The sequence below is a fragment of the Telmatherina bonti genome (assembly GCF_933228915.1).
Source record: "Telmatherina bonti genome assembly, chromosome: 23".
NCBI classification, from domain to species: Eukaryota; Metazoa; Chordata; class Actinopteri; order Atheriniformes; family Telmatherinidae; genus Telmatherina; species Telmatherina bonti.
The window spans coordinates 28,845,497-28,858,802 of NC_136632.1; the positions used below are offsets into that span (position 1 = coordinate 28,845,497).

The 13,306-nt window shown below is 57.7% G+C and overlaps 1 protein-coding gene across 8 annotated transcripts in view; it reads left to right on the forward strand.

Moving 5' to 3' along the window:
* Positions 1-13,306, forward strand: part of flncb (filamin C, gamma b (actin binding protein 280)) — a 255,684-nt gene that overhangs the window by 149,960 nt on the left and 92,418 nt on the right. For 4 of the 8 annotated variants that reach the window (XM_079263235.1, XM_079263240.1, XM_079263237.1 and 1 more), the window contains 12 exons: positions 541-664; positions 807-967; positions 1,043-1,133; positions 1,220-1,389; positions 1,462-1,579; positions 2,253-2,515; positions 2,888-3,485; positions 6,765-6,941; positions 11,761-11,923; positions 12,012-12,172; positions 12,263-12,430; positions 13,168-13,291. In XM_079263235.1, coding sequence (XP_079119361.1) covers positions 541-664; positions 807-967; positions 1,043-1,133; positions 1,220-1,389; positions 1,462-1,579; positions 2,253-2,515; positions 2,888-3,485; positions 6,765-6,941; positions 11,761-11,923; positions 12,012-12,172; positions 12,263-12,430; positions 13,168-13,291 — 2,318 coding nt within the window. The remainder of the gene's footprint in view (positions 1-540; positions 665-806; positions 968-1,042; positions 1,134-1,219; positions 1,390-1,461; positions 1,580-2,252; positions 2,516-2,887; positions 3,486-6,764; positions 6,942-11,760; positions 11,924-12,011; positions 12,173-12,262; positions 12,431-13,167; positions 13,292-13,306) is intronic. The other 4 variants (XM_079263236.1, XM_079263241.1, XM_079263239.1 and 1 more) reach the window with 1 other exon arrangement.

Consider the following 13,306-nt stretch of genomic DNA (forward strand, 5'->3'; position numbering starts at 1 on the left):
GGACCATTTCAGAAAACCTGCAGATGAACAGATTAGTACATTTTTGGTCCTAAAATATAAAAAAACCACCAGGATGGCCGGCAGCCCGCGTCCTAGCTGGGGACTCAGACCTCTTTAGCAACCATCCTTCAGATGTTTCTAGCTCCAACGGACTTTTGTATTCGCACCAGCAAAACTTCCCTTAGTTTAGTCTGAACACAAACAAATTCCAGTTTATGATCCGTGTCTCCAAATGTCTTCTGGTAGAAATCTGGTGAAATGAAGACCTCAATGATCTGATACAGCTCTGCCGTAACCAATAGATAAATAATGAACAAATCTGTATTTCTGCTCATGATTCACATTATCTGAAACAAAAAACAAAGTTTCTTCCATATCTGGTCTTGATTCTGGGAAAATTCTAGATGTCAGGGGAGCGAGAACGGTGCCCTGAGGTCCTCCACTCGAACGTGTTTTTATTTTCACGTCATTTTACTTCAACTTTTTGCTTTCATGGTTCAGTCTCTGTCCCAGATTCAGGCTGATGATGTGTCTCACTAGGCGATGATTGGAGAAGGCAGCCACCCAGAAAATGTGAAAGTTTACGGTCCAGGTGTGGAGAAATCCGGGCTGAAGGCCAACGAACCCACGTACTTCACCGTGGACTGTAGCGAGGCTGGACAGGGTAAGACACGCTCCAGAATCCCACCCCGGCGTCCTGGACGTCGGGACTTTTCGCGCATATTGGATACATGAACAAAGGAACAGCGATTCCTTGGATTCTGATCCCAGATGGAGGAAACTGTTTTCCTCTGCTTTCCGTCCAGGTGACGTCAGCATCGGGATCAAGTGTGCTCCCGGCGTGGTTGGACCCGCGGAGGCTGATATCGACTTCGACATCATCAAGAACGACAACGACACGTTTACAGTGAAGTACACGCCTCCAGGTCCGGGCCAGTACACCATCATGGTGCTGTTCGCTGATCAGGTGAGACGCAGACAGGCGAGACACGTCCTCACACCTTTTCTAAAGCTAAAGTTTTCTCCTCTGACATGAAAACAGGAAATTCCCATCAGCCCCTTCAGGATAAAGGTGGATCCGTCCCACGATGCGGCCAAGGTCCGAGCCGAAGGACCGGGACTCAGCCGGACAGGTGAGCTGGTTTACTGGAGCTGGCTGGAAGAAAGTCCGTCTCCTCCTCTAAACCGGTTTCTGTTCTCTCCCTCCTCACCTGTGCAGGTGTGGAAGTGGGCAAACCCACTCACTTCACCATTTACACCAAAGGAGCCGGAAAGGCCAAACCCGAGGTTCATTTCACCGGAGCAGCAAAGGACGAAGCCGTCCGGGACTTTGAGATCATCGATAACCACGACTACTCTTACACCGTCCGCTACACGGCGGTGCAGCAGGTAGAGCGGCGCCGCCTCGCCTGCCGCACTGTCTCATAAACGCCACTAACCTTAAGCTCATGTCTCTCTCAGGGGAACATGTCCATCACTGTGTGTCATGGAGGAGACCCCATCCCGAAAAGTCCCTTCGGCATCTGTGTGGCCCCCCCGCTGGACCTCAGCAAGGTCAAAGTTCAGGGGCTGAACAACAGTAAGTCTTGCTCCAGAAGAGTTGGGATGCAGTGTAAATAAGTCTTCTATCAGCATGTGGCCAGAAACATGTCGCTTCTGGTTTCCATTGAGGGACAGGAGACAACTATCAGACTGTACAAAGGGACTTTTATTTTTATTATGAAAGGGTCAGTCATCTTCCATCCACATCGACAGCCTTGAGACAAAAGTCAAAGCTGGAAAAGCTCTTCCACAATAAAGCTTTGTTTTGCAACTCTGCTAAACATGAATTTGAACTGGTTTTCCAACATTTTACCAGGAAAAGTGAAGGTAAAAACCAACGGGAGGGCTATCCTGCATGGGACAAGGCCGATGCCGGTGATCTGCATTAAAATGTGCTCTACTGGAAATCGCCACATGCACTCTGGAAGATTCCAGAAATCACTGGGAATAAAATAAGGCTTGATGAGATTTGGAAATGATTGCACTCTGGTTTTATTTACATCCTGCATTTTTTCCCTTTTATTTCCTTAAATATGCAGAAAATTTCAAAGAGCTGAAGGAACTACAAACTATTTCAGCTCGGAGATCTGAACTTTAAATCAAAACATTTTACATGTAAAAGAATTCTGATAAATGACCCTGCAGGCGGATGTTGACCTGCTGTTCGGTAGCAACTCAACTACCCTCATTTGTCTGTGTGCAAACCAAAGAGGTGGACGTTGGGAAGGACCAGGAGTTCTCCATCAGTACTCATGGTGCTGGAGGTCAGGGCAAACTGGACGTCAAGATCACCTCTCCATCCCGTCGTCCAATCCCCTGCAAGCTGGGCTTGGGCACGACCAATGACGTTCACACGGTGACGTACATCCCCACTGAGGAGGGACCGTGCAGAGTGGACATCAGCTATGATGGAAACCCCATCCCAGGAAGTCCATTCCCTGTGGAGGGTGTTATGCCTCCCGACCCGTCTAAGGTCAGTTCCATATTTTACTGAGGATTCAAGGAGGACAGGTTCCCTTGATGATTGTCTGCTTTGTTTTGTAATGGAGACTGTAGGATGTTTTCCGTTTCTTCCCAGCTGCAGCAGCTGATTTTTCTCTTTAGCTTTTAGCTTAATTTATTTTTAAAGATCATGACATACATGAAAATCTTTTGGAGTTTCAGGAAATTAGCATAAAAACACAACAGTTTCTCAGAAAGAACAGACCTTTCTGCCTCCTGGTGAACCTTTTCGAGCCAAGTGGAACTTTCTCGGTCTTGTTTATCTCATAAACATTTTTCTGACTGAATAAACTGTTTGGATCTTCACTTGTCGTATCTTCTATGCGGGATTTTTGTCCTCCAGGTGCAAGCCTACGGACCTGGTCTTGAGGGTGGCATGGTGGGTAAACCAGCTCCCTTTGCAATTGACACAAAGGGTGCCGGTACCGGTGGTCTGGGCTTGACCGTAGAAGGGCCATGCGAGGCCAAGATCGAATGTCAGGACAACGGCGATGGGTCCTGTTCCGTGTCCTACTTGCCCACCGAGCCGGGCGAGTACACGATCAACATCCTGTTTGCAGAGCAGCACATCCCTGGATCACCCTTCAAGGCTGTGGTCCAGTCGGTGTTTGACGCCAGCAAGGTGACGGCCAGCGGCCCCGGACTTGAGCGTGGGAAGGTCAATGAGACTGGATCCTTCACGGTGGACTGCTCCAAAGCTGGAGAGGCTGAACTCACCATTGAGATCATCTCAGACTCTGGAACCAAAGCTGAAGTTCATCTTCAGAACAACAGCAACGGGACCTACTCCATCACCTACATCCCCAAGAGCCACGGCACCTACACCATCACCATCAAGTACGGAGGCCACGCTGTGCCCAAGTTCCCCGCCCGCCTGCAGGTGGACCCAGCCATCGACACCAGCGGGGTGAAGGTCTACGGACCTGGAGTGGAACCTAGAGGTGAGCACGGCCAGTTGGTTTAATCCCATGTCTGTTTCAGGCCAGAATCCTCCATCACTGCAACCAGCTTAGTGATTTCAGGAAAATTACTCATATTTCCTTTTTCCCGGATCATTTTCTACAGTTTTTAATGTCTTTTCTAAAAAGAAATTTAAGACTTATGAAAAAGTTTCCAGCATCTCGATGTCCACACCATGAGTTTGTTGTAACACCAACAGGAACCCTAAACTCCTATCAATCACTGTGATGTTAATCATTTCGTTTCTCTTGATGGTTTCTTTTGTCTTTGTGGTGGTTTTGTTTCCTGGCTTTGTTGAACTTTCGTGTTTGAAGGGATTTTTTTTTGTGTGTGTTTTTGGGTTCTGTTTCGGCCTGCTGTGTTAAAATGAAGGTGGTGCAGAAACCTCCAGGAGACTGCATTGGTCTATAAAAGTACATTGAGATTATGTTGCTGTGAGTTATTTGGAACAGTCAGTGTGGTCATTTGGCCAAATTTAAACATGAGAAAGCCAGAAGTACAATAACATGCCAAAGAGATAATAGAGGTTTTGAGACAATGACAAATGTGATTATGCTACCAGTTGCTTATTGGCCTCGCATGAAAAATTCTTTAAAAATGTAATTACTGCAGCCAATAATAGAATGATAAGGGTGAAACTTTAATCCATAATATGTGATTAATAAGAAGAACTCTTTAGAAGCTGTGTAAGCCCCTCCCCCATCCAGAAGAACTCTCTAGAAGCGGTGTAAGCCCCTCCCCCATCCAGAAGAACTCTCTAGAAGCTGTGTAAGCCCCTCCCCCATCTAGTAGAACTCTCTAGAAGCTGCGTAAGCCCTGCCCCTGTCCAGAATAACTCTCTAGAAGCTGTGTAAGCCCCTCTGCCATCCAGAAGAACTCTCCAGAAGCTTGGTAAGCCCCTCCCCCATCCAGTAGAACTTTCTGGAAGCTGCGTAAGCCCCGCCCCCATCATGAGGAACGATTTAGAAGCTGTGTAAGCCCCTCCCCTACCCAGTAGAACCCTCTAGAAGCTGCGTAAGCCCCTCCCCCATCCAGAGGAACTCTTTAGAAGCTGTGTAAGCCCCTCCCCCATCCAGAGGAACTCTCTAGAAGCTTGGTAAGCCCCTCCCCCATCCAGAGGAACTCTTTAGAAGCTGTGTAAGCCCCTCCCCCAACCAGTAGAACTCTCTAGAAGCTGCGTAAGCACCGCCCCCGTCCAGTAGAACTCTCTAGAAGCTGCGTAAGCCCCTCCCCCATCCAGTAGAACTCTCTAGAAGCTGTGTAAGCCCCTCCCCCATCCAGTAGAACTCTCTAGAAGCTGCGTAAGCACCGCCCCCGTCCAGAAGAACTTTCTAGAAGCTGCATAAGCCCCTCCCCCGTCCAGAATAACTCTCGAGAAGCTGCGTAAGCCCCTCCCCGTCCAGAAGAACTCTCTAAAAGCTGTGTAAGCCCCTCCCCCAACCAGTAGAACTCTCTAGAAGCTGCGTAAGCACCGCCCCTGTCCAGTAGAACTCTCTAGAAGCTGCGTAAGCCCCTCCCCCGTCCAGAATAACTCTCGAGAAGCTTGGTAAGCCCCTCTCCCATCCAGAAGAACTCTCTAGAAGCTGTGTAAGCCCCTCCCCAATCCTGTAGAACTCTCTAGAAGCTGCGTAAGCACCGCCCCCGTCCAGAAGAACTCTCTAGAAGCTTGGTAAGCCCCTCCCCCATCCAGTAGAACTCTCTAGAAGCTGCGTAAGCCCCTCCCCCGTCCAGAAGAACTCTCTAGAAGCTGCGCAAGCCCCTCCCCCATCCAGTAAAACTATGTAGAAGCTGCGTAAGCCCCTCCCCCGTCCAGAATAACTCTCTAGAAGCTGCGTAAGCCCCTCCCCCGTCCAGAAGAACTCTCTAGAAGCTGCGTAAGCCCCTCCCCCGTCCAGAAGAACTCTCTAGAAGCTGCGTAAGCCCCTCCCCCGTCCAGAAGAACTCTCTAGAAGCTGTGTAAGCCCCTCCCCAATCCTGTAGAACTCTCTAGAAGCTGCGTAAGCACCGCCCCCGTCCAGAAGAACTCTCTAGAAGCTTGGTAAGCCCCTCCCCCATCCAGTAGAACTCTCTAGAAGCTGCGTAAGCCCCTCCCCCGTCCAGAAGAACTCTCTAGAAGCTGCGCAAGCCCCTCCCCCATCCAGTAAAACTATGTAGAAGCTGCGTAAGCCCCTCCCCCGTCCAGAAGAACTCTCTAGAAGCTGCGTAAGCCCCTCCCCCGTCCAGAAGAACTCTCTAGAAGCTACGTAAGCCCCTCCCCCGTCCAGAAGAACTCTCTAGAAGCTGCGTAAGCCCCTCCCCCGTCCAGAAGAACTCTCTAGAAGCTGCGTAAGCCCCTCCCCCGTCCAGAAGAACTCTCTAGAAGCTGCGTAAGCCCCTCCCCCGTCCAGAAGAACTTTCTAGAAGCTGCGTAAGCCCCTCCCCCGTCCAGAAGAACTCTCTAGAAGCTGCGTAAGCCCCTCCCCCGTCCAGAAGAACTTTCTAGAAGCTGCGTAAGCCCCTCCCCCGTCCAGAAGAACTCTCTAGAAGATGTGTAAGCCCCTCCCCCGTCCAGAAGAACTCTCTAGAAGCTGCGTAAGCCCCTCCCCCGCCCAGAAGAACTCTCCAGAAGCTGCGTAAGCCCCGCCCCTGTAAGAAGAAGCATGGTCCTCCTGCAGCTTCCAGCTTCCAGCTGCAGGCGGAGCAGGAGGTGATCAGGACCAGACTGGAGTTGCTACTGGTTGATCCCACTGGAGCTGATAGGAACAGTCTACAGCATGATGCAGACTGTTAGTAAGTCTTGATTCCTTTTGACAACTTAACTGTAGGGCTCCTCGTTTTGGTCCAGAATATTTTAGATTTCCTTTTTACAGTTCATTCATTCAGGCTGTCTGTAATTCTTTTAATCCCTTCTTAAGGGTCACGCGTTTTTACAGTTTTAACATTAAATGTATTTTTTAAGATATGAATAGAGTTTGAGATAAAAATACTACTGTCTATTTTTTCATTTGTGAAGCTGAATAAAGCTGAACAAAGTTGAATTGAGTCTTTACGCAGATGATATTCAACTGTTCTGTTCATCTAAACCCTTCTGAGATCCAAAAATAGTCCTTCATGTTGACCTTTCTGGTTCGATCTGGGCATTCGTGACTGTTTACGTCTCTGTTTTTATACATTTGATGTCATTATGGGTGGAATCAGCTTCATTTTTCCCCTTTATGACGTTTGTGGGATATTCTCTAAGATTCAACTCGCTATGTTTTCATGGCTTTGCTTTTCCTCAGCAGGCGTCCTGAGGGAAGTAACAACCCATTTCATGGTGGATGCCCGTGCCCATCACAAGAGCGGCAGCAGCCACATTAAAGTGGACATCTCCAACCCATCGGGAGCTGCCACAGACGCCTACGTCACCGACAAGGGAGATGGGACCTACAGAGTGGACTACACGCCGTTTGAGGATGGTGAGCTTGTTGTTAATGGTTGTGGGAATGGAGATTCTGTCTTTTGGTTATTGGGTTAGGCATTAAACCAGTCTAACCCAGTCCTACCTGAGCGATTAAACTCTGTATAGATATCGTGATTAGGGTTATTATGTCTGCTCTGATTTTAGAAAAAAGCTTTCTCTTTAGGATGTTCTGACGGTCAAGTCTGGTATCCGTCATGATGTGTCTGCATCAGCTGGTGGCCCCCTTGGCCTTGTGGCCCACTGGTGGCCCCCTTGGCCTTGTGGCCCACTGGTGGCCTCCAGGCCTTCCACTGGTGGCCTCCTGGCCTTGTGGCCCACTGGTGGCCTCCTGGCCTTCCACTGGTGGCCTCCTGGCCTTGTGGCCCACTGGTGGCCTCCTGGCCTTGTGGCCCACTGGTGGCCTCCTGGCCTTGTGGCCCACTGGTGGCCCCCTTGGCCTTGTGGCCCACTGGTGGCCTCCTGGCCTTCCACTGATGGCCTCCTGGCCTTGTGACCCACTGGTGGCCTCCTGGCCTTGTGGCCCGCTGGTGGCCTCCTGGCCTTGTGGCCCGCTGGTGGCCTCCTGGCCTTGTGGCCCCCTGGTGGCCTCCTGGCCTTGTGGCCCACTGGTGGCCTCCTGGCCTTGTGGCCCACTGGTGGCCTCCTGGCCTTGTGGCCCACTGGTGGCCTCCTGGCCTTGTGGCCCACTGGTGGCCTCCTGGCCTTGTGGCCCACTGGTGGCCTCCTGGCCTTGTGGCCCACTGGTGGCCTCCTGGCCTTGTGGCCCACTGGTGGCCTCCTGGCCTTGTGGCCCACTGGTGGCCTCCTGGCCTTGTGGCCCACTGGTGGCCTCCTGGCTCTTGTGGCCCACTGGTGGCCTCCTGGCCTTGTGGCCCACTGGTGGCCTCCTGGCTCTTGTGGCCCACCAGCCATCTGACTGGCGGAATCAGGACTCCTACCACCCGGTGGTCTTTCCATGGGTGAGCTAATGGGATTTTAACCCAGCTCCGGGTCTCTGTGGCCTCCTGCAGTCTTATGGTCCCAGTCCATGATGTGGATTTCTTGTTTGGCAGTGGTCCTGACTCGACTGGTTTAAGGTTTTCTGTATCTTTTTGTTGTCAAGTTGTTTCCTTTCCACACTCTGCTTGGCGTTCGTTCTCTTCGTGGTAAAGCTACGTACGTCTTGTTTTGCATGGGATTCTGTGGGCGGATCCCCCCCACTTCGTCCCCTCCGCCTCGTCCCGTCCCCCCACCTCGTCCCCTCCGCCTCGTCCCGTCCCCCCACCTCGTCCCCTCCGCCTCGTCCCGTCCCCCCACCTCGTCCCCTCCGCCTCGTCCCGTCCCGCCACCTCGTCCCCTCCGCCTCGTCCCGTCCCGCCACCTCGTCCCCTCCGCCTCGTCCCGTCCCCTCCGCCTCGTCCCCTCCGCCTCGTCCCGTCCCCCCACCTCGTCCCCTCCGCCTCGTCCCGTCCCCCCACCTCGTCCCCTCCGCCTCGTCCCCTCCGCCTCGTCCCGTCCCCCCACCTCGTCCCCTCCGCCTCGTCCCGTCCCGCCACCTCGTCCCCTCCGCCTCGTCCCGTCCCGCCACCTCGTCCCCTCCGCCTCGTCCTGTCCCCTCCGCCTCGTCCCCCCGCCCCGCCTCGTCCCCCCACCTCGTCCCTCCGCCTTGTCCCCTCCGCCTCGTCATGTCCCCTCCGCCTCGTCCCCCCCACTTCGTCCCCTCCGCTTCGTCCCCTCCGCCTCGTCCCCTCCGCCTCGTCCCGTCCGCCTCGTCCCGTCCCCCCACCTTGTCCCCCCACTTCGTCCCCTCCGCCTCGTCCCCCCACTTCGTCCCTCCACCCCGTCCTGTCCCCCCACCTCGTCCCCTCCGCCTCGTCCCATCCCCCCACCTCGTCCCCTCCGCCTCGTCCCCCCCCACTTCGTCCCCTCCGCCTCGTCCCGTCCCCCCACCTCGTCCCCTCCGCCTCGTCCCGTCCCCCCACCTCGTCCCCTCCGCCTCGTCCCCCCCACTTCGTCCCCTCCGCCTCGTCCCGTCCCCCCACCTCGTCCCCTCCGCCTCGTCCCGTCCCCCCACCTCGTCCCCTCCGCCTCGTCCCCCCCACTTCGTCCCCTCCGCCTCGTCCCATCCCCCCACCTCGTCCCCTCCGCCTCGTCCCGTCCCCCCACCTCGTCCCCTCCGCCTCGTCCCCCCCCACTTCGTCCCCTCCGCCTCGTCCCGTCCCCCCACCTCGTCCCCTCCGCCTCGTCCCGTCCCCCCACCTCGTCCCCTCCGCCTCGTCCCGTCCCCCCTCCTCGTCCCCTCCGCCTCGTCCCCCCCCACTTCGTCCCCTCCGCCTCGTCCCCCCCCACTTCGTCCCCTCCGCCTCGTCCCCTCCGCCTCGTCCCGTCCCCCCACGCCTCGTCCCCTCCGCCTCGTCCCGTCCCCCCACGCCTCGTCCCCTCCGCCTCGTCCCGTCCCCCCACGCCTCGTCCCCCCCGCCTCGTCCCGTCCCCCCACGCCTCGTCCCCCCCGCCTCGTCCCCCCCCACTTCGTCCCCTCCGCCTCGTCCCCTCCGCCTCGTCCCGTCCCCCCACGCCTCGTCCCCTCCGCCTCGTCCCGTCCCCCCACGCCTCGTCCCCCCCGCCTCGTCCCGTCCCCCCACGCCTCGTCCCCCCACTTCGTCCCCTCCGCCTCGTCCCCACCGCCTCGTCCCCCCACTTCGTCCCCCCACGTCGTCCTGTCCCCTCCACCTCGTCCCATCCCCCCACCTCGTCCCGTCCCCCCACCTCGTCCCGTCCCCTCCGCCTCGTCCCCCCCGCCTCGTCCCCCCCGCCTCGTCCTGTCCCCCCACTTCGTCCCCTCCGCCTCGTCCCATCCCCCCACCTCGTCCCATCCCCCCACCTCGTCCCGTCCCCCCACGCCTCGTCCCCTCCGCCTCGTCCCGTCCCCCCACCTCGTCCCGTCCCCCCACCTCGTCCTGTCCCCTCCACCTCGTCCCGTCCCCCCACCTCGTCCCATCCCCTCCGCCTCGTCCTGTCCCCTCCGCCTCGTCCCGTCCCCCCACCTCCTCCCCTCCGCCTCGTCCCGTCCCCCCACCTCGTCCTGTCCCCTCCACCTCGTCCCGTCCCCCCACCTCGTCCTGTCCCCTCCGCCTCGTCCCCCCCACTTCGTCCCCTCCGCCTCGTCCCGTCCCCCCACCTCCTCCCCTCCGCCTCGTCCCGTCCCCTCCTCCTCGTCCCCCCCACTTCGTCCCCTCCGCCTCGTCCCATCCCCCCACCTCGTCCCGTCCCCCCACCTCGTCCCGTCCCCTCCGCCTCGTCCCCCCCGCCTCGTCCTGTCCCCCCACTTCGTCCCCTCCGCCTCGTCCCATCCCCCCACCTCGTCCCCCCCACCTCGTCCCCCCCCACTTCGTCCCCTCCGCCTCGTCCCGTCCCCCCACCTCGTCCCCTCCGCCACGTCCCGTCCCCCCACCTCGTCCCCTCCGCCTCGTCCCGTCCCCCCACCTCGTCCCCTCCGCCTCGTCCCCCCCCACTTCGTCCCCTCCGCCTCGTCCCCTCCGCCTCGTCCCCCCCGCCTCGTCCTGTCCCCCCCGCCTCGTCCTGTCCCCCCACCTCCTCCCCTCCGCCTCGTCCTGTCCCCCCACCTCCTCCCCTCCGCCTCGTCCCGTCCCCTCCTCCTCGTCCCCCTCACTTCGTCCCCTCCGCCTCGTCCCATCCCCCCACCTCGTCCCCTCCGCCTCGTCCCGTCCCCCCACCTCGTCCTGTCCCCTCCGCCTCGTCCCCCCCACTTCGTCCCCTCCGCCTCGTCCCGTCCCCCCACCTCCTCCCCTCCGCCTCGTCCCGTCCCCTCCTCCTCGTCCCCCTCACTTCGTCCCCTCCGCCTCGTCCCATCCCCCCACCTCGTCCCCTCCGCCTCGTCCCATCCCCCCACCTCGTCCCCTCCGCCTCGTCCCGTCCCCCCACCTCGTCCCGTCCCCTCCGCCTCGTCCCCCCCGCCTCGTCCTGTCCCCCCACCTCGTCCCCTCCGCCTCGTCCTGTCCCCCCACTTCGTCCCCTCCGCCTCGTCCCGTCCCCCCACTTCGTCCCCTCCGCCTCGTCCCGTCCCCCCACTTCGTCCCCCCCGCCTCGTCCCGTCCCCTCCGCCTCGTCCCCCCACTTCGTCCCCCCACCTCGTCCTGTCCCCTCCACCTCGTCCCGTCCCCCCACCTCGTCCCATCCCCTCCGCCTCGTCCCATCCCCTCCGCCTCGTCCTGTCCCCTCCGCCTCGTCCCCCCCACTTCGTCCCCTCCGCCTCGTCCCGTCCCCCCACCTCCTCCCCTCCGCCTCGTCCCGTCCCCCCACCTCGTCCTGTCCCCTCCACCTCGTCCCGTCCCCCCACCTCGTCCTGTCCCCTCCACCTCGTCCCGTCCCCCCACCTCGTCCCGTCCCCCCACTTCGTCCCCCCACCTCGTCCCGTCCCCCAACTTCGTCCCCCCGCCTCGTCCCCCCACCTCGTCCTGTACCCCCACTTCGTCCCCCCGCCTTGTCCCCTCCGCCTCGTCCCCCCACCTCGTCCCGTCCCCCCACTTCGTCCCCCCGCCCCGCCTCGTCCCCCCGCCTCGCCTCGTCCCCCCGCCTCGTCCCCCCACCCCGCCTCGTCTGCCCCCCCACTTCGTCCCCCCGCCTTGTCCCCTCCACCTTGTACCGTCCCCCCACCTCGTCCCCCCTGCTTCGTCCCCTCCGCCTTGCCCCCGCGCCTTGTCTGCCCCACCTCGCCCCCCTGCTCCTCGTCCGCCCCCGTCTCACCCCCCCCCGCCTCGTCCATATGCTGCCTACCATCTCTGACCAGCTCACTCCACGTCTGATGCTGTCTGCAGGTCTGCACCTGATTGAAGTTTTACTTGACGAGGTCTCAGTCCCGAAGAGTCCGTTCAGGGTGACGGTGACCGAGGGTTGCGATCCCAGTCGAGTCCGAACCTTTGGTCTGGGTCTGGAGGAGGGATTGGTCAACAAATCCAACCGCTTCACAGTTGAGACCAGGTACTTTCACACCGGTGCAGCTTAAACAGGATAACAATCATGTGAATTAGAGTTTTTGAGACGTGTATTTGCTCGGGGTGATCCTCAGGGGTGCTGGCACCGGAGGTCTCGGCCTGGCCATTGAGGGTCCATCAGAGGCCAAGATGTTGTGTAAAGACAACAAAGATGGCAGCTGCAGCGTGGAATACATCCCCTTCTCTCCTGGAGAATATGATGTCAACATCACCTTCGGGGGTCTTCCTGTCCCAGGTCAGCGATCTGGTTTAGGATTTTAGAGTCAGCACCTTTTTGTTCGGAACACCTGTCTGGATTCAGGCACCTGTCTGGTTTTTTTTGCAGGAAGTCCATTTCGTGTCCCAGTGCGAGAGCTAGTTGATCCCAGTAAGGTGAGGTGTTCGGGTCCCGGCCTTGGGAGCGGAGTCAGAGCTTACGTTCCTCAGACCTTCACTGTAGACAGCAGCAAAGCCGGGGTGGCTCCCCTGGAGGTCCACCTGTATGGACCAACAGGTAAGATGACGCCGGAATCCGGTCTGGAGTTCTGGTTTCATCCAGAACCAGGCCCACCTGAATGAAATCCCATCCCCTGCTGACTCTTGCCAGACTTGGGACACAAAACAGTGTATCTGAGGTCCATGGGGTTCCAATCAGATTCTATGCTGGAACGTTCCTTCTGCCTGACAGACGCGCCACGTTGGCGCCCCCTTCGCGTTGGCGCCGCCTTCGCGTTGGCGCCACCTTCGCGTTGGCGCCACCTTCTACCTGCTTACCAGAACTGATGCTGATGAGTTACGTCCTCTTCCAGAGATGGAATCAGAGAAAGAGTTTGTACCCAAACCTAAACCAAAACCTTTGGACCTCCGATGAGTTAGTGGTGTCCATCATCCCTGTCTGTACGATGGGGTTCACCTGAAGGGCCGACCAAAACGAGAAAACAGGCCGTGCATCAGAAACGTCTTTATTCCATAGAAAACCATCAGTTTCTTCTTTTCAGACACACATGGAACCATCTGCTCGCTTGTTGATCTTTGGCTGCTTCTGATTGGAGATTACTGTCAGTTTAAGCTCTCTGATTGGAGGAAAGTTTGACAGGAAGTGTCATGTGTCAAGTGTCATGTCCAATATATTGGTGATAGAGATCAGTTTTTATGATGATGTGAGGAGTAATGGTGTTACCGTGGAGATGATCTATTAGGACGTTCAGGACGATGCTGGACAGGCTGTTGAATCTTCCAGTTTGTCCTCAGGTGTAGCCGAGCCTGTCAGCATCACGGACAACAGCGACGGGACTCACACGGTCAATTACACCCCTGCCAACGACGGCCCGTACACGATGTGTGTGAAGTACGCTGACCAGGAGGTCCCGCGCAGGTCAGTCCCGACCAA